At 44.8% G+C, this 23,156-nt stretch overlaps 1 protein-coding gene across 1 annotated transcript; it reads left to right on the forward strand.

Annotated features, from left to right (window-relative positions):
- Positions 1-456: 456 nt before the first annotated feature.
- Positions 457-19,710, forward strand: LOC138845216 (uncharacterized). The gene is made up of 4 exons (XM_089312570.1): positions 457-525; positions 1,018-1,075; positions 18,841-18,917; positions 19,206-19,710. Exons 1-4 carry the CDS (start codon positions 482-484, stop codon positions 19,432-19,434), a joined length of 408 nt encoding a protein of 135 aa, XP_089168696.1. The 5' UTR covers positions 457-481; the 3' UTR covers positions 19,435-19,710.
- Positions 19,711-23,156: the final 3,446 nt, after the last annotated feature.

Below are 23,156 nucleotides of genomic sequence, written 5' to 3' on the forward strand. Positions count from 1 at the left end.
CTCTCTCTAGCTCTTCCTCTGTAACTCTGTCTTTCAAATAAACAAACTAAATCTTGAAAAAAAAAAAACCAAGGTGATTAAGGCTCTGTCCTCATGAATTAATTAATCCGTTTATAAAAAAAAACATAGTGACAGTGATAGTGGTTCTCCCCATGGTACCCACCCTTCTACCCCCACTCCCACCCTATTCTCATTATTTTTTTTTACTAAGATCTATTTTCAATTAACTTTATACATAGAAGATTAACTCTAGATTAAGTAAAGATGTCAACAAATGGTATGAAAAAAAAAAAACTGCTCCCCAACAGTTGTTTGATTTCTTCCTTGGCCCACCGTTCATTCAGGAGCAGGCTGTTCAGTCTCTGTGTGTCTGTTACGTTCTAGAGACTCTCGAGTTGTTGATCTCCAGCTTCATTCCACTGTGGTCAGAGAAGATGCATGGTGTGATTTCGATTCCTTTGAATTTGCTGCAACTTGCTTTATGGCCTGGCCTGTGGTCTATCCTAGAGAAAGTTCCATGCACTGGTAAGAAGAATGTGTATTCTGCAGCAGTAGGATGAAAAGTTCTGTAGATATCTGTTAGGTCCATTTGGTCTAACTGTTGTTTCCTTGCTGATTTTCTGACTGCTTGATCTGACCATTTCTGAAAGGGGAGTTTTGAAGTCCCTCATGACTATTGTATTGGAGTCTATGTCTCCCTTTAGATCCATCAACATTTCTTTTAAGTAGCCAGGTGCCCTGTAATTAGGTGCATATATGTTAATAGTTACATCTTCCTGTTGAATTGACCCTTTAATCATTATGTAGTGCCATTCTTTGTCTCTTTTAACAGTTTTTGTGTTAAAGTCTATTTTGTCTGATATTAGGATGGCTACATCAGCTCTTTTGTGGTTTCTGTTAGCATGGAATATCTTTTTCCATTCTTTCCCTTTCAGTCTGTGTGTATCTTTGTCGGTGACATGTGTGTCTTGTAGGCAGTAAATAGGTGTGCTTTTTTTCCTTTTTTCCCCCATTCAGGCAGTCTGTATTTTTTAACTGGAGAGTTGAAGCCGTTAACATTCAGGGGGGACTATTGGTAAGTAACAACTTGGCCCTGCCTTTTTTCTGTAAGTATTCTTATTGTTTACTTTGGGTATCCTGTGTACCTTTACTGGGAGATTTTCTGCCTTCATCTTCTTTCATAGTAATGACCATGTTTCTGTGTATAGCACATCCTTAAGTATTTTTCGTAATGCTGGACAAGTGCTGACAAATTCTTTCAATTTCTGTTTGTTATGGAAGGTATTTATTTCACCTTCATTCATAAATTAGAGCTTTGTAGAATACAGTATGTTGGATTGTCAATTCTTTTCTCTTAAGACTTGGAATATATCTTGCCATTCTCTCCTAGCCTCTAGGATTTCTGATGAGAAGTCAGCTGTGAGTCTAATTGGAGATCCTCTGAAAGTAATCTGGTGTTTCTCTCATGCACATTTTTAGAATCTTTTCTTTATGTTTTACAGTGTTGTGGTGAAGATCTTTTCTGGTCATGTCTATTAGGAGTTCTATGTGCTTCCTGTACTTGGATGTCCCTTTCTTTCTCCAAATTAGGGAAGTGGAGGTCCACAGTGTCCCTGTAATTTGTCTGAAGTTTCCTCTGCCATTTTCTCCCTAATTCTTCCCTGAGACTGCACTCTCTCCAGGTTTTTTATTTTTATTCTTTTAACTCTAACCCATCCTTTAGACCCTTAAACTGGAAGACCCACTGCTCCCATTATTTTTTTTTTTTTTTTTTGACAGGCAGAGTGGACAGTGAGAGAGAGAGAGACAGAGAGAAAGGTCTTCCTTTGCCGTTGGTTCACCCTCCAATGGCCGCCGCGGCCGGCGCGCTGCGGCCGGCGCACCGCACCGATCCGATGGCAGGAGCCAGGAGCCAGGTGCTTTTCCTGGTCTCCCATGGGGTGCAGGGCCCAAGCACCTGGGCCATCCTCCACTGCACTCCCTGGCCACAGCAGAGGGCTGGCCTGGAAGAGGGGCAACCGGGACAGAATCCGGCGCCCCAACCGGGACTAGAACCCAGTGTGCCGGCGCCGCTAGGCGGAGGATTAGCCTAGTGAGCCGCGGCGCCGGCCACCACTGCTCCCATTATTATGATCATTGCTTGTAATTCATGTCTTGGAGCATCACCATGAAGTTGTGCTTGTGAGTTTTTCTGAGGCAACTCCGCATTTCCATGGTACAGCAGGGTGCTTGCTATAGAGTTTATTACATGAATTAATACAAGCAAAATTAGTCAATGGCTCTAATTACAGCTGATTTTAGATGGTGTTCCCATCAGAGCCCTTAAGCCCTATTCACTCCTGAGTGTCTGCACTATCTCTTTCTTTCCACCAAAATATTTTTGTTTGGAGTTTTGCATGGCTTCCTCCTGCACCTCCTTCAAATCCGATGTAACAGCTCCAGTGAGGCCTTGTTGACAGCTCCAGCTAAAATATTATCCCCTGGAGTTTTCGCCCTTTCACTCAGGTTCCTGTCTATTGGATGCTTGCTCACTGTCTTTCTCCAGTAAGTTCTCTGAAGCTGGGACCGGTGCTCTCTTCACTGTTGTGTCTCTGGAGCCTTGCATAGTCGCTGGCGGACGTCGGTGCTCACTACACACACGGGGCAGGATGCATGCGCTGATAAAGGCTCCTGGAAGTTGAGGAGTGCCCGCACCAGTGGCTTCCTGCTCTTTGCTAGGCTCTACTCCAGCGCAGACATCCAAAGTTCAATGATCTGGTAACATCTAAAATGTTGACTCCTCAAAAAAACTTAATTGTTTATCGATCTCTTCTTGTTGCTCCTTGGAAATGTGTGTGCAGATCTATACCACTGTCAGTGCACAGTCCATTATTTCCTGATCTGCACGCTGGGTGGTCTCATGATGAATGACAATTTATACTAAAACTGTGCTCTATCCGCCATCAGCAAGGAATAAGTAGACTTTTGAGCAATGGAAATAATAAAAAAAAAACCCTCTTATATTAAAAAAAGCCAAACTATCTTGCTGATACTAAAATATTTAACAATTTTTAGACTTTGGCTTCTGGCCATGTTGGAGTAATAATGATTAGATTTTTTCCCTTGCCTGAAAGTGGTGAAAAGTAGGACCAAATATATGAAGCAAGAGAGCTTAAGGATTTGACATCGGTTCGGGGGAAGCCGTGATCGCTGAGAGGAGCTAAACAGACAAGCGGTCCCTGTGCCTGCCTCACCTGCCTGTCTTGAGACTGTTTCTAGGCTGGGGTGCTGGCAGGGGGACTCAGGATGGGGCCGGGTCAGCTCCCTGAGTTCAGGCCCTAATGCTAGGTAGACCAAAAGGGTAGAGTTCAAGGACAGAGTACAAGAGCGGAGGGAGAGGCACAGAGGGAGAATCCAAGGATCTGCACAGAGTCTCCTTGAGCACTCGGGTGGCTACTGATGAACTCAGGCCTGTGTAAAAACTCACTGGGAGCCAAGGAAGAACCACACCCCCCTCCAAAACTATTAGAGGAGCAGTCTCTGGCTCCCACGGCCCAGGGAATAGTGTGAGCTTCCACCAGCATGGGCTGCAAATGTATTATCCACAGGACGCCAGGTAAAGTCCTTAGAAGCATTTTCTTTAATTAGCACAGTAAAATTATTTGTATTCTAAATGGTGCTTCAGTCCTGCCTACCAAAGCTTAAAAGCAGGAGTTGGTGCTGTGGCACAGTGGGTTAAGTTGCTGCTTGCGATGCCAGAATCCCATAGTGGAGAGCTCCTTAGAGTCCCAGCTGCTCCATTTCTTTCTTTTTCTTTCTTTTTTAAAGATTTATCCATTTATTTGAAAGGCAGAGTTACACAGAGAGAGAAGAGGCAGAGAGAGAGAGAGAGAGAGAGAGAGAGAGAGGTCTTCCATCCACTAGTTCACTCCCCAGTTGGCCGCACTGGCCAGAGCTGCGCCTTTCCAAAGCCAGGAGCCTGGAGCTTTCTCTGGATCTCCCGTGTGGGTGCAGGGGCCCAAGGACTTGGGCCATCTTCCTCTGTTTTCCCAGGCCATAGCAGAGAGCTGGATCAGAAGCAGGGTAGCAGGGACTCAAACTGGCACCCATGTGGGATGCTGGCACTGCAGGTGGCGGCTTTACCCGCTATGCCACAATGCTGGCCCCTGCTCCTTTTCTGATCTGTCTTCCTGCAAATGTACCCAGGAAAGCAGCAGGTGATGGCTTAAGTACCTGGGCCCCTGCCACCAGTGTGGGAAACCCAGATAGAGTTCCGGGCTCTTGGCTTTGGCCTGGTTCAGCCCTGGCTATTGTGGCCATTCAGGGAGTGAAGCAGCTGATGTGAAATTTCTTTCTGTCATTCTCTTTCTCTCTGTCCCTTTGCGTTTCAAAGAGATTTAAACAATACGAGGTTAAAAGCAAAACTTGAAGTTTTTAAGCAACTTAACCATGTTCCAGAACAATTTCAACAAGGGACAAGCACCTAAAAAAAAGTTACCAGCAGGGGCCAGTGCTGTGGCATAGTGGGTAAAGCCACTGTCTACAATGCCGGCATCCCATATGGGTGCTGGTTTGTGTGCAGCTGTTCCTTTTCCAATCCAGCTCTCTGCTATGGCCTGGGAAAACGTGGAGGATGGCCCAAGTACTTTGGCCCCTGCCACTCACGTGGGAGACCCAGAGGAAGTTCCTGGCTCCTGGCTTTGACCTGGCCCAGCCCTGGTTGCTGTGGCCATTTGGAGAGTGAATCAGTGGATGGAAGATCTCTCTCTATCTCTTTCTTCCTCTCTCTGTATCTTTGCCTTTTGAATAAATAGAAAATAAGAAAACTTTAAAGAAACAGAAAATAGAATCTACAACTAGGTAAAAAAAATTTTTAAATTAATAAATCAATTAAAATTAAAACAATCAATAAAAATAAATCAAATAAATAAATTTTAAAAAACTTAAAAATCAAATGATACAAATGTTAGAATTAATAGACAACATTTTATTGTTCTTGTAATAGCTATATGTTATATGTTCAAGAAGCTAATGGAAAACTTAAACATATTAAGGAGAGACAAGAAAGATATAAAAATGACCATTGAACTTTTAAAGATTAAAGCACCAATATGATGAAAAATATACTAAATCATATTAATAGCAGATTAAACATGATAGAAGAAGAGACTCGTGAACTTGAAGACCCAGCAAATTATTCAAAGTTCAAATTATTCTGTGTGTTTCACACAGAGAAACAATAAAAAGCAGATAAACCCAAGGTCATAACTAGAAGTTTCATCAGCCAAATTTCTCTTTTCTTAAAAAATGATTTATTTATTTATTTGAAAGGCAGAGTTACAGAGAGGTAGAGAGGTAGAGAGAGAGAGAGAGAGAGAGACATCTTCCACCCTCTGGTTCACTCCCCAGATGGCCACAATGGCCGGAGCTGTGCCAATCCGAAGCCAGAAGCCAGGAGCTTCTTTCGGGTCTCCTACACAGGTGTAGGGGAGTATTTGAAACTGAAGTCAATGAAAACACAGCCTATCAAGATTTATGGGGTGCAGCTTAAGCATGACTTAGACATTGATAGCATTACATGAGCTATGTTGGAACAGAAGAAAGGTCTTGAATCAATGACCTTACCATCCATGATGAGAAACTTGTAAAAGAAGAACCAATAGGTAGAATCAGGAAATAACAATCAGATTCAGAGACACAGAAAACTAAAAAAACAACAGAGAAAAATTAATGAAACCAAAAGCCAACGGTTTGAGAAGATCAATAAAATTGATAAGCCTCTAGCCAGACTGATCTGGATTGGGAGGTTACAACACTGCAGACTACAGGATTATATGGCGGGGTGGGGAGCTGTGGAGGGGTGTGGGGGATGGCATTGTGGTGCAGCAGTGAAGTTGATGCTTGGGGTGCCTGCATCCTATACACGAGTATACAAGTGCTGGTTCCAGTTCTGGCTCCTCCGCTGCCTATCCAGCTTCCTGATGCTGCGCCTTGGGAGACGGCGGACGATGGCTCCAGCGCATGGGTCCCCCCCACCTTTGCAGGAAACCCAAATGACGTTCCAGGCTCCTGACTAGCCTGGCCTAGTCCTGCCTGCTTCCTGCATTTGGGGAGTGAATCAGTAGATGGAAGATCTCTGTCTCTGTCTCCCTACATCCCCTTCTGTTGCTCTGCCTTTTAAATAGATGAAAACAAACAAGCAAAAATAAATTAAACAAAAATAAAGGAATCATGATTGATTTCTTGCCAATAAATCCAACAATGTAGATGAACTGTCCAAATTCCCTGACAGACACACTCTACCAGAGTTCACTCAGGAAGAAACAGATAACCTGGAAATTCGTATGGTGATTCCATTTGCATTTGTAGTGAACACATCCCATAAGGGGAAATCCAGGCCCACACTATATATTTGAGAAAGAAATCATAGCAATTCTACCAACCTCTCCAGAAAACTGAGAAGGAGAAAGACTACTTTCCCAATCATTCCATGAAGTTGGAATTGCTCTCGTTCAAAACCTGACAAGAACATAACAGGACACACAAAATTAAAAAAAAATAAAAAGGCAGCGTTGAAGTCATCTTCCTCCACTCAGTCGGCACTTAGTGTTTCCCCACTCTGGCTCACCCTCCCCTCCCCTGGGGCCCACTCTCTGGGTCCATAAAGTGGCAGAGACCTTTGTCTGGGGCCCAGGCCCCCAGTCCATGCTGGTGCATCTTACTTTCAGTGGATGTCATTCCATCGGGCCAATAAATGGACCACTGAGGGAACCAGAACTTTCTCCCTTTAGCACCTTGCTGTACTATTGTAGTGAGCGAGGGAAGCTTTGACTGTTACTTTCCTTCTGTCTGAACTGGCTGCTGTGACCTCTGGCAGCTAAACTCCCTCCAGATCAGCTCAGCTCTCCACAAAATCAGTGTCCTTCATGAACACAGGAAATAGAAGCCTGCAATATAGCAAGGGACTATATATTACCGGGGATGTTTGTCCAGGAATTGGCAACATTGGTTTCACATTTTAAAACTGACTGGGACCAGTGCAGTGGTGTAGCAGGTAAAGCCACCGCCTGCAGTGCTGGCATCCTGTGTGGGTGCTGGTTCGAGTCCCAGCTGCTCCACTTCTGATCCAGCTTTCTGCTATGGCCTGGAAAAGCAGTAGAAGATGGCCCAAGTGCTTGGACCCCTGTACCCACGTGAGAGACCCAGAGGAGACTCCTGGTTTCTGGCTTCGGATTGGCTCAGTTCTGGCTGTTGCCTCCAGTTGGAGAGTGAACCAGTGGATGGAAGACTCTCTCTCTCTCTCTCTCTGCCTCTCCTATTCTCTGTGTGTAACTCTGACTTTCAAATAAATAAATAAACCTTTTAAAAAAGCTGATTAATATAATTTACCATATTAACAGATGTGACAATAACAGCCATATAATTATCTCAAAAGATACAAAAAAAGCATTGGACAACATCCAATGAAAACTCCTAGCAAAGTAGAAATAGAACTCACTCAATCTAAGAGCACCTCTGAAAAACCAGCAGCTAACATCAAACTTAGTGCTTTCTCCCTAGATGGGAACAAATTAAGGGCGTTTGTTTTCACACTTCTATTCAACTGAGGGTTTCAGTGCAATACCAACAGCAACAGCAAAAAGAGATAAAAAGCATCTGGATTCAAAAAGAAAAAGTAAAATTATCTTGATAGATAATCCATGTGGAAAATCTTATGAGCTGTACAAGAAAGCTACTAGAACTAGTAAGTGAGCTGGCGAGTTTTCTGGGCATGAGATCAATATACAGTTAAAATTATGATTCTGTATAGCAGCAACAATTTTAAAAATAATATAATTTATAATAGCAGAAAATATATGACATATTTAGATATGAATATAACAAAAAATGTACAAAGTCTGCACACTGAAAGCTGTAAGGTACCAGTGAGAGAAATGAAAGGAGCTCTAACAGTAATATAGTCTTCATGGAATGGGGACTCACTTTAAAGATTTTAATTCTCCCCAGATTTACTGATAGATTATGTGCAATCCAAACCTAGATTTTATGCAGGAATTCACAAGCTAATTATAAAATTCAAATGAGAATGAAAAAGGTCTGGATACCTGAACAGAATTCAAAAGACTCATATAGGTGGCTAATACTACCTGCTTTTTAATTCCTAATCAGGCCAGTGTGATACTGGCATGGAAGTGAATCAGTAAAGAGTATAGCATCCAGAAACAGACACACCATGCAGGATCAAGTGATTCCTGGCAAAGTAGCAAAGGCAATTCAATGGAGAAAGGGTAGTCATTTCAGCAAATGGTGCTATTACAACAGGGTATGAAAGAAACAAGGAACCCACACAGCACACATGACAACTAACTCAAACTAGATCCCAGACACTTAGGAATTTCTTAGTGAAAACATGGGAGAACATTTTTCCTGTTTAATAAGGCAAAGATTTCTTCCATGTTTCATTAAAAAAAAAAACATTAAATTGTACTCCATCACACATAAGAACCTTTGTTCTTCAGAAGACTTCTGTTAAGAGAATGCAAGGACAAGCTGTGAGTTAGGAGAAAATATTTGCAGACTGCATATCTGAAAAAGGATTTATAGTGGGGTTGACATTGGGGCTTAGTGGATAAAGCAGCTGCCTGTGACCCTGGCATCACATATGGGTGCCTGTTTGAGTCCCACCTGCTCAATTTCTGATCCAGCTCCTTGCTAATGAGGCTGGGAAAGCAGCAGAGGAAGGCCTACTTGGGCCCCTACTACCCATGCGGAATACCTGGATGAAGCTCCTGACCCCAGGCTTTAGCCTGCCCAGCCCTGGCTGTTTTGGCCATTTTGGGGTGTGAACCAGTAGGTGGAAGACCTCTCTCTGTGTCCCTTCCTCTCTCTCTGTAACTCTGCCTTTTAAATAAATAAAATACATCATTAAAAAAGGGATTTATAACAAGAATACATAAATAACTCCCAAAACCTAATATTAAGAAAGCAAACATGGGGCCGGCTTTGTGGTACAGTGGGTTAAAGCCTTGGCCTGAAATGCTGGCATCCCGTATGGGCACCGGTTCTAGTCCTGGCTGCTCCTCTTCTGATTCAACTCTCTGCTATGGCCTGAGAAAGCAGTGGAAGATGGTCCAAGTCCTTGGGCCCCTGCACCCATGTGGGAGACCGGGAAGAAGTTCCTCGCTCCTGGCTTTGGATCAGCGCAGCTCCGGCTGTTGTGGCCATCTGGAGAGTGAACCAGCGGATGGAAGAGCTCTCTGTCTCTACCTCTCTCTGTAACTCTTTCTTTCAAATAAAAAATAATAAAAAAAGGAAAGCAAACAATCCAGTTAAAAAATGAACAAAAGATTTGGACAAATGTTTCATCAAACAAGATATATATATATATATGGGAAATAAGCACCTTAAAATATATTAATTATTTGGAAAATACAAATCAAAACCACACTGAGATAATGTTACACGCCTATAGAATTGTATAAAATCACAATCCCTGTATCATGTGTTGGTGAAAATGTGTAACAACGGGAAGTCTTGTGCACTGTGGGTCGAAAAGCAGGAGAGCGATGCAGGCAGGGACGGAGCTTGCATGGAGGAATGGCTGTCCCCAGCCCCTCCCTGCAGCTTGGCTAGCACTGCAGCCCCACCTACACCACCTCAGCACCCTCTCCTGTGCAGTGGAAAACTGCAGTTTCTACAGATTTACCATTTAGAGCCGGCACTGGCTGAACATGTCCAGCAGGGCTGCAGGCTGTGTCCCTGTGATGATCTTTACCTCATTATAGCGTCATTATACTAAAATCACCATGGCTGACACTCCCACTCCCATCATGCACCTGACCCTATGGCTCTTCTGAGATATCCAGAAATGGACAAGGCAATGGGTGATACTCATGACTCAGATTCCACCCTCTTTGAATACTCAGTTAAGTGCTGTGCAGATGCCACGCCTGGGCTTCCAGTTCCTATTAGGGTTGGACCTTGGTGGAGTGCTGCTCCTTGCTGATCATGCCCACACTCGTCCTGGGCTTATACTTTCACTTTGAATGTAAATAAATCTTAATTCTCTTGATTATCTCATCTTCACATACTTTCCTTGCATCAGAGACAACAACTCAGGCCCCACAACAAGAGTACTTCAAAAACTTTGTGAAAAATGGAATTGAAAGATGCTTATTTTAGTGCAAAAATGTTTGTAATTGATGTCTATAAGGATCTTTAAAAAGTTCAAGAAGGGCTGGCGTTGTGGCTTGGTGGGTTAAGCTGCTGCTTGTGACACTGGCATGCCAGAGCAGAGCGCAGGTTCAAGTCCTGGTGACTCTGCTTCTGAGCCAGCTTCCTGCTAATGACCGGGAAGGCAGTGGAGGATGCTTATGTACTTGAACCCCTGCCACCCATGTGGGAGATCTGAATGAAACTCCTGAATTCTGGCTTCTGTCTTGCCCAGTCCTGGCTATTTATGGCCATTTGGGGAGTGAACCACTGAATGGAAGATCTACCTCTCTGTCTCCCTGCCTTCCAAATAAACAAATCAATAAATCTTTAAGAAAAGTTCAAGAACAGTGTGTGCTATGAAAAACTAACACAATCACTTTGAAAACGAATTTGTCAGTTTCTTAAAATGTTAACCACATACCTACTCTCTGATCAAGTTGTTCCTCTCCTAGGTATTAATCAAAGACTTTGTACATAAGTGTTCTTAGGAACTATTTGCTTATAACAGCCCCGAGCTAGAGACAACTCAAATAGCCACCCACAGGTGAAAAGATAAATAAATTATGATGAATTCCTATAGTGACATTCTATTCAGCAATTTAAAAAGAATGAACTACTATGGATACACAAAACAATATGGATAGATTTTTAATTAATTATTTTGAGTGAAAGAAGCCAAACAAAAAGAACAAGTAATGTATAATTCATTTATATAAAGTTATGGAAAATGGAAGCTAATTGAAATCAGATCAGCAGTGACCTAGGGATTGGTTGTGGGGACAGAGAACTGCATGAGGGAGGCGTCACAAGGGGCTGGGGTAATCTTTTGGAAGTCATGAGTTCAAGGGTGTTTGTCGCTCCCCCATTCGCGGAGGAACGACACAGGACCTTGCACTGTTCTTTTGTCTGCTCGGCCCTTCCCGGGTTTGCTGCTGGTTCTTCCCGGGTTGGATGCCGATCCTTCCACCTCCGTGGAAGGGCGGCTCCCCCTGCCACTTTCCCCACTTCCGCGGGGGAGCGGCACACCACCGGCTGGCTCTCTTGGGGGCTGCTCAGACGTTATTCAGATGTTCCCTTTAGATGTTCTTGGTGTATGTTGTCTCTCTCCTCCTTTATAGTCCTCTTCCGCCAATCCCAACTCTGCTACCCACACGCCGAGTATGCTACTCTCCTCCAATCAGGAGCAGGATCAGCTCCTGCAGGTCATCACTCAAGTTGGCGAGAGGCAGCTGCGTAGAAGTTGTTTACTCCCTTCTCAGTGCCATATTGTGGGAGAGCAGATGCATAGAATAAGTCTTAATTCCAGTAACTTAGTCTAGTCCGAGTTCCTCCCCACAGGTGTTCATTGTCTTCATCGTGGCAATGGTCTTACAGGTGTGTGTCAAACCTCCCCATACTTGAAACATGTGTGTGCTAAGTACAGCTCAATGAAAGTATTGAAAATATGTAACAAGTTTTCACTAAATTTACTTTAAAGAAGAATGTCCTTTATCTTGTATTTTTAAAAAGATTTTTTTGAGAGTTAGAATTACAGACAGAGAGGGAGAGACAGACAAAAAGATCTTCCATCTGCTGGTTCACTCCCCAAATGGCTGCAATGGCTGGAGCTGGGCAGGTCCAAAGCCAGGAACCAGGAGTTTCTTCCAGGTCTCCCAGGTGGGTCCTTGGGGACTTGGGCCATCTTCCACTGCTTTCCCAGGCCACAGCAGAGAGCTGGATCAGAATAGGAGCATCTGGGACTTGAACAGGAGCCCATAAGGGAGACCAGCGCCACAGGCAGAAGCTTTGCCCACTACACTATAGCTCTTATCCTGCATTTCTTTCTTTCTTTCTTTCTTTCTTTCTTTCTTTCTTTCTTTCTTTCTTTCTTTCTTTCTTTCTTTCTTTCTTTCTTTCTTTCTTTCTTTCTTTCTCTCTCTCTCTCTCTCTCTCTCTCTTTCTTTCTTTCTTTCTTTCTTTCTCTTTCTTTCTTTCTTTCTTTCTCTCTCTCTCTCTTTCTTTCTTTCTTCCTTTCTTCCTTTCTTCCTTTCTTTCTTTCTTTCTTTCTTTCTTTCTTTCTTTCTTTCTTTCTTTCTTTTTCTTTCTTTCTTTCTTTCTTTCTTTCTTTCTTTCTTTCTTTCTTTCTTTCTTTCTTTCTTTCTTTCTTTCTTTCTTTCTTTCTTTCCCTTCCTTCCTTCCTTCCTTCCTTCCTTCCTTCCTTCCTTCCTTCCTTTCCTCCTTCCTTCCTTCCTTCCTTCCTTCCTTCCTTCCTTCCTTCCTTCCTTCCTTCCTTTTGATTTATTTATTTATTTATTTATTTGAAAGTCAGAGTTACACAGAGAGAAGGAGAGGTGGAGAGAGAGAGAGAGAGAGGTCCTCCATCTGCCGGTTCACTCCCCAATTGGCTGCAATGGCCAAAGCTGAGCTCATCCGAAGCCAGGAGCCAAGAGCCTCCTCTGGGTCTCCCATGCAGATGCAGGGGTCCAAGGACTTGGACCATCCTCCACCACCTTCCAAAGCCAAAGCAGAGAGCTGGATGGGAAGTGGAGCAGCCGGCACTTGAACCGGCTCCCACATGGGATGCCAGCACTGAAGGTGGTGGCTTTACCAGATACACCACAGCGCCAGCCGCCCCTTTTTTTCATAAAAGAGCTAATTGGCCATGATTTAATACCTTTGGGTGACTCTGGGTCATCGCTATGAATATGAGCTATTGTTAGCCCCCAAAACAGCCCAGACACACGGAGGCAGCTGAGCCTAGACCGGGAGTTCTGGGTGCCCCTCCCAGTGCTGCCACCATTCGTGACCTCCTACCCACGCTGGGTGTGTCCCCTCCACTGGACTCTTCACCCAAGACCCCTTGGGCTGCAGGTGTACCGCCAAGGCCTCCCAGGCTGCCTCAGCGGAAGCCTCTTCCCCTTACTGCCCAGGCTAAGCAACTGTTACTCACTCAGCTTCCTTGGGCTACCCCCGGTCGTCTCTACCCAGCTGGCGGGACATCTACCACCTTTCCACACACGTACTGTCTGTTTAATCAATGAATGAACAAAGAATTCTGTGACCTGACATATCCGATCTTCCTTTTGCCCCGAGTTTGAGGTGCTCATCTGTCAATGCTGTCTTTCTCAGGGGCGCTGCTCTGTGGGCTCCTGCTAATTGCTCATGGTGATGTGGAAGTTGAAGACCAAGGCTAGCAGGGCTGGGCAACTCTGTCTCTGCAGACAGTCATTTGGATATTTGTACCATCATTCATGGACCATACAAAGTCATCAACTTGAAAATCAGCCTGCTGCAGATGCATTGAATTTGGAGTCTTGTCTGCAGTTGCCTCAACAGGGCCAGACCCAGTGGTTCATGGGCCTTATTCAGCCCGCGGGCCGGGTGTTCCCCATCCCAGTTGCTGTGCCCATTTTGGTCCCAGAACTAAAAGGCACAGCAGTTCCCTGGCTGTGCACACGGCACGCACTGCTTTGCTGTCAGCTACAGGCGTATGGAAATTGGAGTAATTTTTGTTTGCCAATCAGACAGGTGAATATTTTCGGATTCCCTTTTTTCTTCTCCATTGCCCTGAAAGTTTCAAGTGATTTCCGGTGCCTCTTTCATCATTTATTTTGAATGCACTGAGGCTTTCTCTGCAGGTTTGTTGACAGCTTCTCTGAGAACACGCATGCTAATGGCATACTTAATGACGGTCTAAACCACAGATTTGGGTTTGTGATTTTGCTGGAACATTGTGTCCTGAATAAAACATAAAACACGCTAAAATATAACCTCAGAAACGGAATATTTAAGTGGTCATGAATGAGAAAGCACACTCCAATTACATTTTTCCCCTGGAGATTAAGAATGCAGAAATCTAAACCTAGAAGGTTAGTACTTGACTTTAAGAAGTGTTGTGCTTCAGGAAATTTCCTTTTAAGAACAAATAGAGGATGGAAATGACACCTGGATTTTTTTTTTGCCTAGAATTGCTATAAAAGGTATAATATATATGACAGTAAAAGTCATTTATTGGCATCTATCACTGAAATGTTGGTCTTTGGAAATGAACTGCTGTAATAGAAATGTTTGGTATTGCTGCTGTTCTAATAAAAATATGCTGAAATAATAATCCCTCTGAGGTTGTCAGCTTATGTAACCTTTTTTCCCCATTGTTGAAAATTATTATTCTATTATATTCATTCATTTAATTTAAGAACCTGTGTGCAGAAATCTTAGTTCTGAGATACTAAAATATAATTCAGTTTTAAAAAATCACCATGAAAAGTTGCAGCAGTGGCCTGCAGCCTCCACCATGTCTTTTCCTATATGAATTTGGAGTGTCCTTCACCTGCATGGTGGGGTATGTGTTTTCTGCCTTGCGACACTGTGTTTGGCTGAGGATGGGAGAGCAGAGCGACAGTGTGAGCCTAGGTCGTGTGTGATTCTGCTTCTCTTGTGCCTCTGCCATTGTTGTGCAAGCACACGGGCAGGCTGGCCTGCCGATGGATGGAAGAAGAAGAGGGGCGGATGGAGCCCAGCTGTTTGTGCTGAGCCCAGCCTGCACCAGCAGGGCTCTGGTCAACATGCAGAGGGGCGAGGTAAATGCTTATTTGTACTTCATGGAGATTACATGGTTGTTATACAACATCATGTGGCAACATCTAACTGATACACCCACTGTAGCACCAACAAACAACTATCCACAAGGAGTTTCTTAACCACGTGTAGCAAGATGACGTGTACGCAACGTTTTGCTTGTGTGTTAAGATCCTAGATTAGAAATGAGTATCGCATCAATTTCTTGGAAATACGGAAGCTAATACAATTATGATTAAATTAAATTAAGTAAGTAGTCCTGAAAGTATCCAACTTTAGATTATGGCTCTCTTACCTGTTTATCTCTTAGTGCTTATTGTCTATGAAGTATGTTTTTCTTAATTTCTGTTCTTTGCCCCTTGTTTACTAAAGACACACAAGGAATGTAAAGGAGAGTTTTCAAGTGACAAACCAACCAATCAGACATTCACAAATCAGTGCTCTAGGTCGGTGGTTTTCAATTGGATCTGATTTTGCACCCCACCCCCCCCCAAGGCAATTTGTGGATGCCTGTGGACCACCTTTGGTTGTTATGACCAGGAGTGGGGTGACGATGACGTGCAACAGGTAGAAGCCAGGGGGTTGCCAACAACAAAGAAGTTTTGGCCCAGGCTCTGGCATTGTCATTCAGTGGGTTAAACCACAACTTGTGCTACTGGCCTCCTATGTCAGAGTTCCAGTTCGAGTCCTGGCTGCTCTACTTATGAATCAACTCCCTGCTAATGTGCCTGAGAAGGCAGTGGAGGATGGTCCAAGTGCTTGGGTCCCTCCAGTCATGTGCGAGATCTGGTCGGAGTTGCTGGTTCCTGGCTTCTGACTGGCCTACTTGTTGTGGCCATTTGGGGAGTGAGTCAGCAGATGGAAGATCTCTCTCTTTTTCTGATTTTCAAACAAACAAACAAATGTTTTCTATAAAAGAACTTTTGGCTCAAACAATGGTGTGCGTCCCTTGGTTTGGTTTTGTCTAGCCGGTCTCCAGAGCTTTCTCTTTTGTTCCTTTCTGCCTTTCCTCTTTGGGGTCTTCTTCTCCTGCCTCCTCGGCTCCCAGGCTCCCTGTTGTTTTCCTTCTGTGGAGAGAACTTCTTCTTTTTTTTTTTTTTAATTTTTTTTTTTTTTTTTTTTTTTTTTTTTTGACAGGCAGAGTGGACAGTGAGAGAGAGAGACAGAGAGAAAGTCTTCCTTTGCTGTTGGTTCACCCTCCAATGGCCGCCACGGCTGGCGCGCAGCGGCTGGCGCACCGCACTGATCCGATGGCAGGAGCCAGGTGCTTCTCCTGGTCTCCCATGGGGTGCAGGGCCCAAGCACTTGGGCCATCCTCCACTGCACTCTCGGGCCACAGCAGAGAGCTGGTCTGGAAGAGGGGCAACCGGGACAGAATCTGGTGCCCTGACCGGGACTAGAACCTGGGGTGCCGGCGCCGCTAGGCGGAGAATTAGCCTAGTGAGCCACGACACCAGCCGGAGAGCACTTCTGATCATTCTTTGATGCATAACATGGATTCCTGTTTATGCTCATTCCCCTGTCCCTCTCACTAGGAGTTTCGGGAGGTCCCTCGTTCCCCTGCCACGACGATGGCTCCGGTGGAAGGTCTAGATCCAGGGCTGTTCCAGCTCCATCCATTCCCCGTTAATTATAAGTGATTGCAAGTGTGTAAGGCCATTGGTTTTCTAGCTATGGTGAAGGGCGGGCCTTTGTGTCTCACTTCTTACACTGACTTGCATGCTTTTCTGGGAGGATGTGTAGAGAGATTCTTACTCAGCAGCCACTATAAACTCAGCCACCCAGAAATGATGTCAACTTTCTTTCACCGTAGTGCATAGCGTCCCTGTAGTGTTGTCATTTTATGTGACCAAATCTGTCCGCTTTTGTTTGTTTGTTTTCATTGCTTAAGGACTTCTGTCATGCTTGGGAAAGATTTCTTTCCCCTAAGATGATACAAACGTTTTTTTCCAGTCAGATATTTTGAAACGAACATTTAAAAAATCTGAATATATTTATGGTGTGGAGTATATGAATCTAATTTTCATGTTTTTCTATAGATAATTGATTTTGAAATCATATATTATTTCAGAAGGCCTGTGTTTCCTCCTCAAGTTCTCAGGCTAACGAGAGAGTAAGGCCTAGAAGACATTTGTAAAGAATGCTCGTGTAAAAATTCCTTGAAGACGGCAGCCAAAGCGTGGGACCCATGACTGGATGGGAGCTAATTACACAGGCGAGCGTCCCTACTGGCCAGAAACATCGCTGCTCTGGGAGGCGCTCGGTTTTCCTTGCAGCCTTTAGCAACCGTGGACATTTAGACCAATGGTTCAGAAATCTGCGTCCCGTTTCAGAGTAACTGGGTTCCAATCTCAGCTCTTGTTCTGACTTCCGCTTCCTGCCAGTGCAGACCCTGGGAGAGAGTGGTGATGGCTCAAGTAACTGGAATCTGCCACGCACATGGGAGACCCTGACTGCCTCCTCGCTCCCAGATCTTGCCCCGACCCAGACTTAGTTGGCTGCTACAGACATCTGGGACTTAACCAGTAGATGGGAGTTGTCTCTGTATCTGTCTCTTTGTCTCTCAAATAAATACCCCTTTTAAAATAAAATAATTCAAAGATTCGTAAATGAATGTACTTCATGCAATCAGGAATGGCAAATAAACTTGGATTCCTGAGTCAGTTTCAATGGATTGGTGATGGCTACCTGGGACACTGAGATTCTGAGGCCAAATGTAAGCTCATATCAAAGGATATGATGAATACCGATGCTTCCAAGAGGCATGGCCATTGGTGCAGGTGCTGTCCCTACAAGCACCTTTTGTTTTGAGCACATTGCCTAGGATGGTGTGACAGAAGCTAGGCTGTCTGGCTATGAATCCCAGCTCTGCTATTTGCTAGTTTTGTCATTTGGATAAATTATTTAGCTCTCAGCATCTCACTTTCTTCAACTGTGCACTGGGGATAATAATAGTGCCTGCCCTATAGAACTGTAGCAAAGGATAATAACTGACATGGAAAGCTTTCTAGTTTATTCTAAGCATTCTGTATCATCAGTACTGTCATTAGCCTCAGTGTTATAGATGCTAAATAAATGTCTGTAGAAGGAATGTATTCAGTTGTGTGGTAATGATCTTCCTTTAGTGGATAGGAAATTATGCCAGTGTCAGGGAATCTGCTGACTTTGCTTTTGGAGAACTTAGTTATACTCTGTTAGAGAATCCTATCCAAGGTATTACCGTGTTCTGTTTAAATTAGATCACCCTTAAGTAACAGCCTTGCAAAAATCATCTCTCTACAGTGACTTGCTTCCTTTCCAAACTCAGGGAAGTTTTGTGGAATATGCATATAAGGTGTTACGACTTCCCCAGAAGAAAACTGTTACTAAATATAGGACTGCAGTATGTTGAAGACGAAGCAGCACATTCGGAACTTTTGGTATTTATATACTTTCGGCATATAGGTGAATCCATATTAGGCTAATAAATTTCAAAGGGAGTTAGACTTGATAATTACAGAAATCCTAAGTGTGTCATTTTTAAATAAACTTTGCACAGCAGGTGCTATAGGTGAGCCAATGAACTTGAAGCCTGTTCTCAGGGAGACACTTTCAAAAATAAGGAGAGCGTATTTCGATTTGTTTATATACATTTACTGCAAAGAAAGAGCCAAGCAGTCATCAATAGCGCAGCAGGGGGAAAGTATTGGATTTAAGCTTTGCTTTAAATGAATCTCTGTGTGTTTGGATTTGGATCACTTCCTGCAGTCAATACTTGTTGACCTTAAAAGACCTCCGAGATCTGAAAAATGTCTATCCGTAGAGATAGCATTCAGGGTTGTGTTTGAAAATTTATGTCCAAAATAAATGTCGCTTTAATAATAAGAGATGCTCTCTTTCAGGAAGCAAAATGCATGCAGTTACCCAACTGTGTTCATACTTCCTGTTGGAAATGTTCGAGATGATTAAGGTGATCTGTGCTCGGCGGGTGACTCGGAGACCAGCAGCAGCAGCATCCGGGGGTCCCCCAGAAACGTGGAATCCCAGGCCTGACTGCAGACTCCGGAATCAGAACCCGCGGTTTTTAACTAGCCCCTCTCCTGCCCACAGGGCGGGGGTTTGAGAAGCGCCGCTCCGCTCCGGGTGCCTGGACCGTCTGCTGAGCTGAGACTTTGGCCCAGCCTCTGGTAGGTGGGGGTGGTCCCTTACACAAGGGTAGTCATTTAGATAAACGGAAGCTTGATAGGGTGGGAAGAAAGTGTGTGTTGCAATGGCGTGTTGCTTTTTGTGAAGAGAAGGTGCCCCGGGGGAATGGAAGGAAGAAAGGGAGTCTCTGACTCTCGTGGGTCCGTTGCTCCTGTCCCGTTTTTGCTGTCTGCACAGCCGCTGTGCAGCCCGAACAGTCGTGATTCGCGAAAGTTATCTCATGACAGTGTCACTAAAGCCTTGCTAGATTCACAACTTTCATTTTCCAGTCTTCTGTGGAGAGTGAGAGGAGGAAGCATCCAGAAAGGGCAAGCCATGCCTGCTGAACGGAGCGTGCAACCATTGGGTAATGTAAAACAGAACAGCAGACATCCCAACCCACGCACAGCCATCGCCCCTGCAGCCCCCTCCTGCCAGAGCTGGCAACCAAGGACGTGGAGCCCCTCCTTCCTGGGCTTGGATTTCAGGCTCTGCTTCCTGCTGTTTGTCACGAAGTAACGGGTACCTGGCGGATGCTGTCCCTGTTCCTGCAGGCAGAGGAGCTAATGAGATGTGGTGACTGCCTCTGGTTAAAGACCCGGGACTGGTGGATGCCCCAAGACAGCATCGACCCCAGTACACAGATCTGTATTGATAGCTTGCTGACATAAACAACAAAGAGTTCGTGATTTCTGTGGTTTCTGAACCCTTAAAAAACACAAGGCCTTTTTTGTCTCTCTCTGTAACTTTGCCTTTCAAATGAATAAAATAAATCTTTAAAAAAAAGCACCAAAAGTAATTAAACACATAATTAATTGTTTTTTTTAATAAGCCCTTTTTACAATAGTGCTTTTTTTTGTAACTTGCCTTAATTAAGCACACCTCTCACCTTCCTGGAAGACTGCTCATTGTTTTCTGGTTGCTTACAAAATGCATTGTTAAGTGTGTGTGTGTGTGTGTGTGTGTGTCTTCTCCTCCCCACCAAGGCTCAGCAGCATAGGAACCTGGGTGGTGCTATAATTGATTTTTCAATTTCCGTGTTGTTGGGAGATGGAGGTAAAAGGGTTACATCAGAATCCATCTAGAAACATTCTGCTTTCAATCAGGCCCCGCTGGTGAGTAGCCCGTGTTGCCTCGGTGAGCTTTCTTGCCATTTGCTGATGCAGCTTGCTCTCGCCAACCTACCACAGGGGACGTATAATAGGAGCCCCGTGTTCAAGCCCCTCTCTGAAAAAAATCCATAAAAAGGCAGAGATATGAACCTCGTGATAAATCCTAAAGCCATTTGTGCCGGAGCCATAAAATGATACCAACAACTCCTTAGTAATGCATTAAAGGGACAATAAAGGGAATTCACCAGGTTTTTTTTTTTTTTTTTAACGTGGTTGGGTTATTTTTAATTGAAATTCATGAAAGATACAACCGAGCATGTGGCTACAGCTGTTTTCCCATTGTTTCTTATTCATTTCAGGCTTTATCTTGAACTCTGCTTTGATCCTGCCACTTACAGCTCATTATTTAAAGCGAACACGAGGAGCGGGTCAGCCATGACTCAAGGATGAGCTCCACCTCTGTTCTCACTCTTACAGAGTTGCGTTCCTCCTCTCGTGTTCTCCACAAGTCAGCTAAGGGCCGGGCGAGTTGTGTACCCACTGTGTGTCTAGCACTGTGCCGGTGTCCCAGAAAATAGGAGGCTGGAGAAATTATTGCCTCCGTCCTGAAGCAGCTCAGAACTCATTTAGAGACACCCAGAGTGAGAATGGTGCATGGTAGAGGTAAAGGCTACGTCATTTCTTTAAAAGATTTATTTATTTATTTGAAAGGCAGAGTGACAGAGAGAGACAGAGAGAGAGTGAGAGAGAGAAAGAAAGAAGAATCTTGTATTTACTGATTCAGTCCTCAAATGCCTGCAACAGCTAGGGCAGGACCAGGCTGAAGCAAGGCGCCAGGGACTCCACCCTGGTCTCTCAGGTGCGTGGCAGGAACCCAAGTGCTTGTGCCATTGTCCGCTGACTCCCAGGTGCATGAGCAGGAAGCTGCATGGGAAACAGAGGCAGGACTCCATCTCAGCCACTCAGCTATGGGATGCAGGTCTCCCCAGCAGTGGCTTAACCCACTGTGCCACAATGCCAGCCCCCTTTTCCATGAATGTTTGCAATACCCTCATACAGGATGACTTCGCTTGCAGAAGACTAAACTGGAGTGAGACAGGCAAAATTGTGTGCAGGCTTCAGTGTGGGACAGGATAAGTGTTCCTGCAGCAGGGTCAGTGCGGGAAGGAGAGTGGAGAGACATTGCAGACAGTTGGAGATCCTGTCCTGCCTTCCAGAAATTCTTTTCCTTTCTTTTATTCAATGTTTCTGTGAAACTACCTACGTTGGACTCACTAAGGAGGCAGATTTGGGTTCGATCGTGGACCTACTAGAATTATTGGAAATAGAGATCTATACATTCTTCCCCATACATCTTAACCATGAAGAAACTGATGCTCTGGGAGTCCAAGTGGCTTGCTCAGTTATCCCAGAGCCCAGCCCCGGGCAGAGCTGAGGCTGGGACTCCCCCCTCCCCCATTGCCTCTTTCAGTCTGTTGCCTGGCAACATTGTGTGATTGTGAATCTGATGTTTTCATCTCTTAAAAAACATTTTCCTTTTTTTGGTTTGTGCATTCTTCTTGAAGGACAGACAACATTCTATCTAAAAGGAGAATAAGGAAGAAAGTCACCCACAGTGTTTTTATCTCATCAAATGTTTTCATTTCTAATGCTTCTAACTGGCTGGGGGAGAGAGCACGAACAGGGGCAATGTGTTCACAACTGGGAAACCTACACAAAAGAGTCTGCTGTTGGCTGCATTTTTTTTAAAGTCTTTCCACTTTCTTTCCCTATAGATTTGAAAATTTTCAAAATTAAAAGGTTCCAAGGGGCTGGTGCTGTGGCACAGCGAGTTAAAGCCCTGGCCTGAAGCACCGGCATCCCATATGGGCGCTGTTTCTAGTCCCGGCTGCTCCTCTTCCAATCCAGCTCTCTGCTATGGCCTGGGAAAGCAATAGAAGATGTCCCAGGTCCTTGGACCCCTCCCACATGGGAGACCTGGAAGAAGCTCCTGGCTCCTGGCTTCAGATGGGCTCAGCTCTGGCCATTGTGGCTATTTAGGGAATGAACCAGCAGATGGAAGACCTCTCTCTCTGTCTCTACCTCTCTCTGTAACTCTGTCTTTCAAATAAATAAAATAAATCTTTAAAAAAATGAAAAGGTGCCAAGAAGAAGGGAGCAGCTGGCCTTCTGCTTCCCCGCTCCACCTTTCCTCCAACTGGGTTTAGAGACAGAGGTCAGCTGCTGAGGGAGGCAGAGGCAGCCTCCTAGGGCTGGCCCATGGGCCTCCTTGCTAATGCACAGCACATGCTGGAGCCTGCACTACGCGATGCAGGTGTCCCATATGAACACTGATTCAAGTCTTGGCTGCTTCACGTCCAGTGAAGCTCTCTGCTAATGCACCTGGGGAGGCAGTGGACTTTGCAGAGTGTTTGGGCTCCTGCCACACGTGTGGAGACCTCCACGTGGATGGAGTTCCAGGCTCCTGGCTTCGGCCTGGCCCAGCCCTAGCTGCTGCAGCCGTTTGAGGAGTGAACCCATGGATGGAAGACCTCTTTCTCTCCTTCTCTTCCTCTATGCCACTTCTGCCTGAAAAAAAAAAATACCCCGTGTAAAACCATGTGGAGTTACGCATGTGATTTCTCAAGCCAGGATTCCAGTAAAGACTCATGTAATCATTACATGTGCTTAATGTGTATTCCAATGCAACCATTAAATGCAAAACAAGTGGAGTGAGGATTGAAGTCAAACCTGTCTCTAAGGAACCCTAAGTGAGTTCCTACGGTAGAGGAGTCAGAGGAAGAGTGAGTTTTGTACTGGCTTGGGATGTGAGGTGGCTCCCCTGGCGGAGGTATGAATAAGTACTTGATGTACTAAACAACCTATAAACAGGCCATCAGGAAAGCAGGTCTGTTCATTTCCTTTTAGACTCCGGTGCTAGCAAAATCCAAGAAACACTCTGGGGCCATCCGCCTGGGCGTGCCTGGGTGATGCTGCTCTCACAGTGCGGGCCGCGAGGTGCACATGGGAGGCCCTGCACTGACAAGCAGGAGCAACCTCTGTGTGGTTTCCCTCGCTTCAGTTTCCCCATCTGCAGCAGGTGCTTTGGGTTTCAAGGCCCGGTTTGTCAGGTAAGACTGCCTGGAGGAG

The sequence above is a fragment of the Oryctolagus cuniculus genome, chromosome 14 (assembly GCF_051225735.1).
Source record: "Oryctolagus cuniculus isolate XC-2025 breed Fujian yellow rabbit chromosome 14, ASM5122573v1, whole genome shotgun sequence".
Lineage (NCBI taxonomy): Eukaryota > Metazoa > Chordata > Mammalia > Lagomorpha > Leporidae > Oryctolagus > Oryctolagus cuniculus.

Excerpts from the sequence above, each read along its gene's own strand:
- LOC138845216 (XM_089312570.1), top strand. The coding sequence starts at position 482 with ATGGCCTGGCCTGTGGTCTATCCTAGAGAAAGTTCCATGCACTG. Across the intron at positions 1,076-18,840 it reads ACATTCAGGGGGGACTATTG|GGCGGGGGTTTGAGAAGCGC; the intron begins GTAAGTAACAAC and ends TCCTGCCCACAG. Across the intron at positions 18,918-19,205 it reads AGACTTTGGCCCAGCCTCTG|TCTTCTGTGGAGAGTGAGAG; the intron begins GTAGGTGGGGGT and ends TTCATTTTCCAG.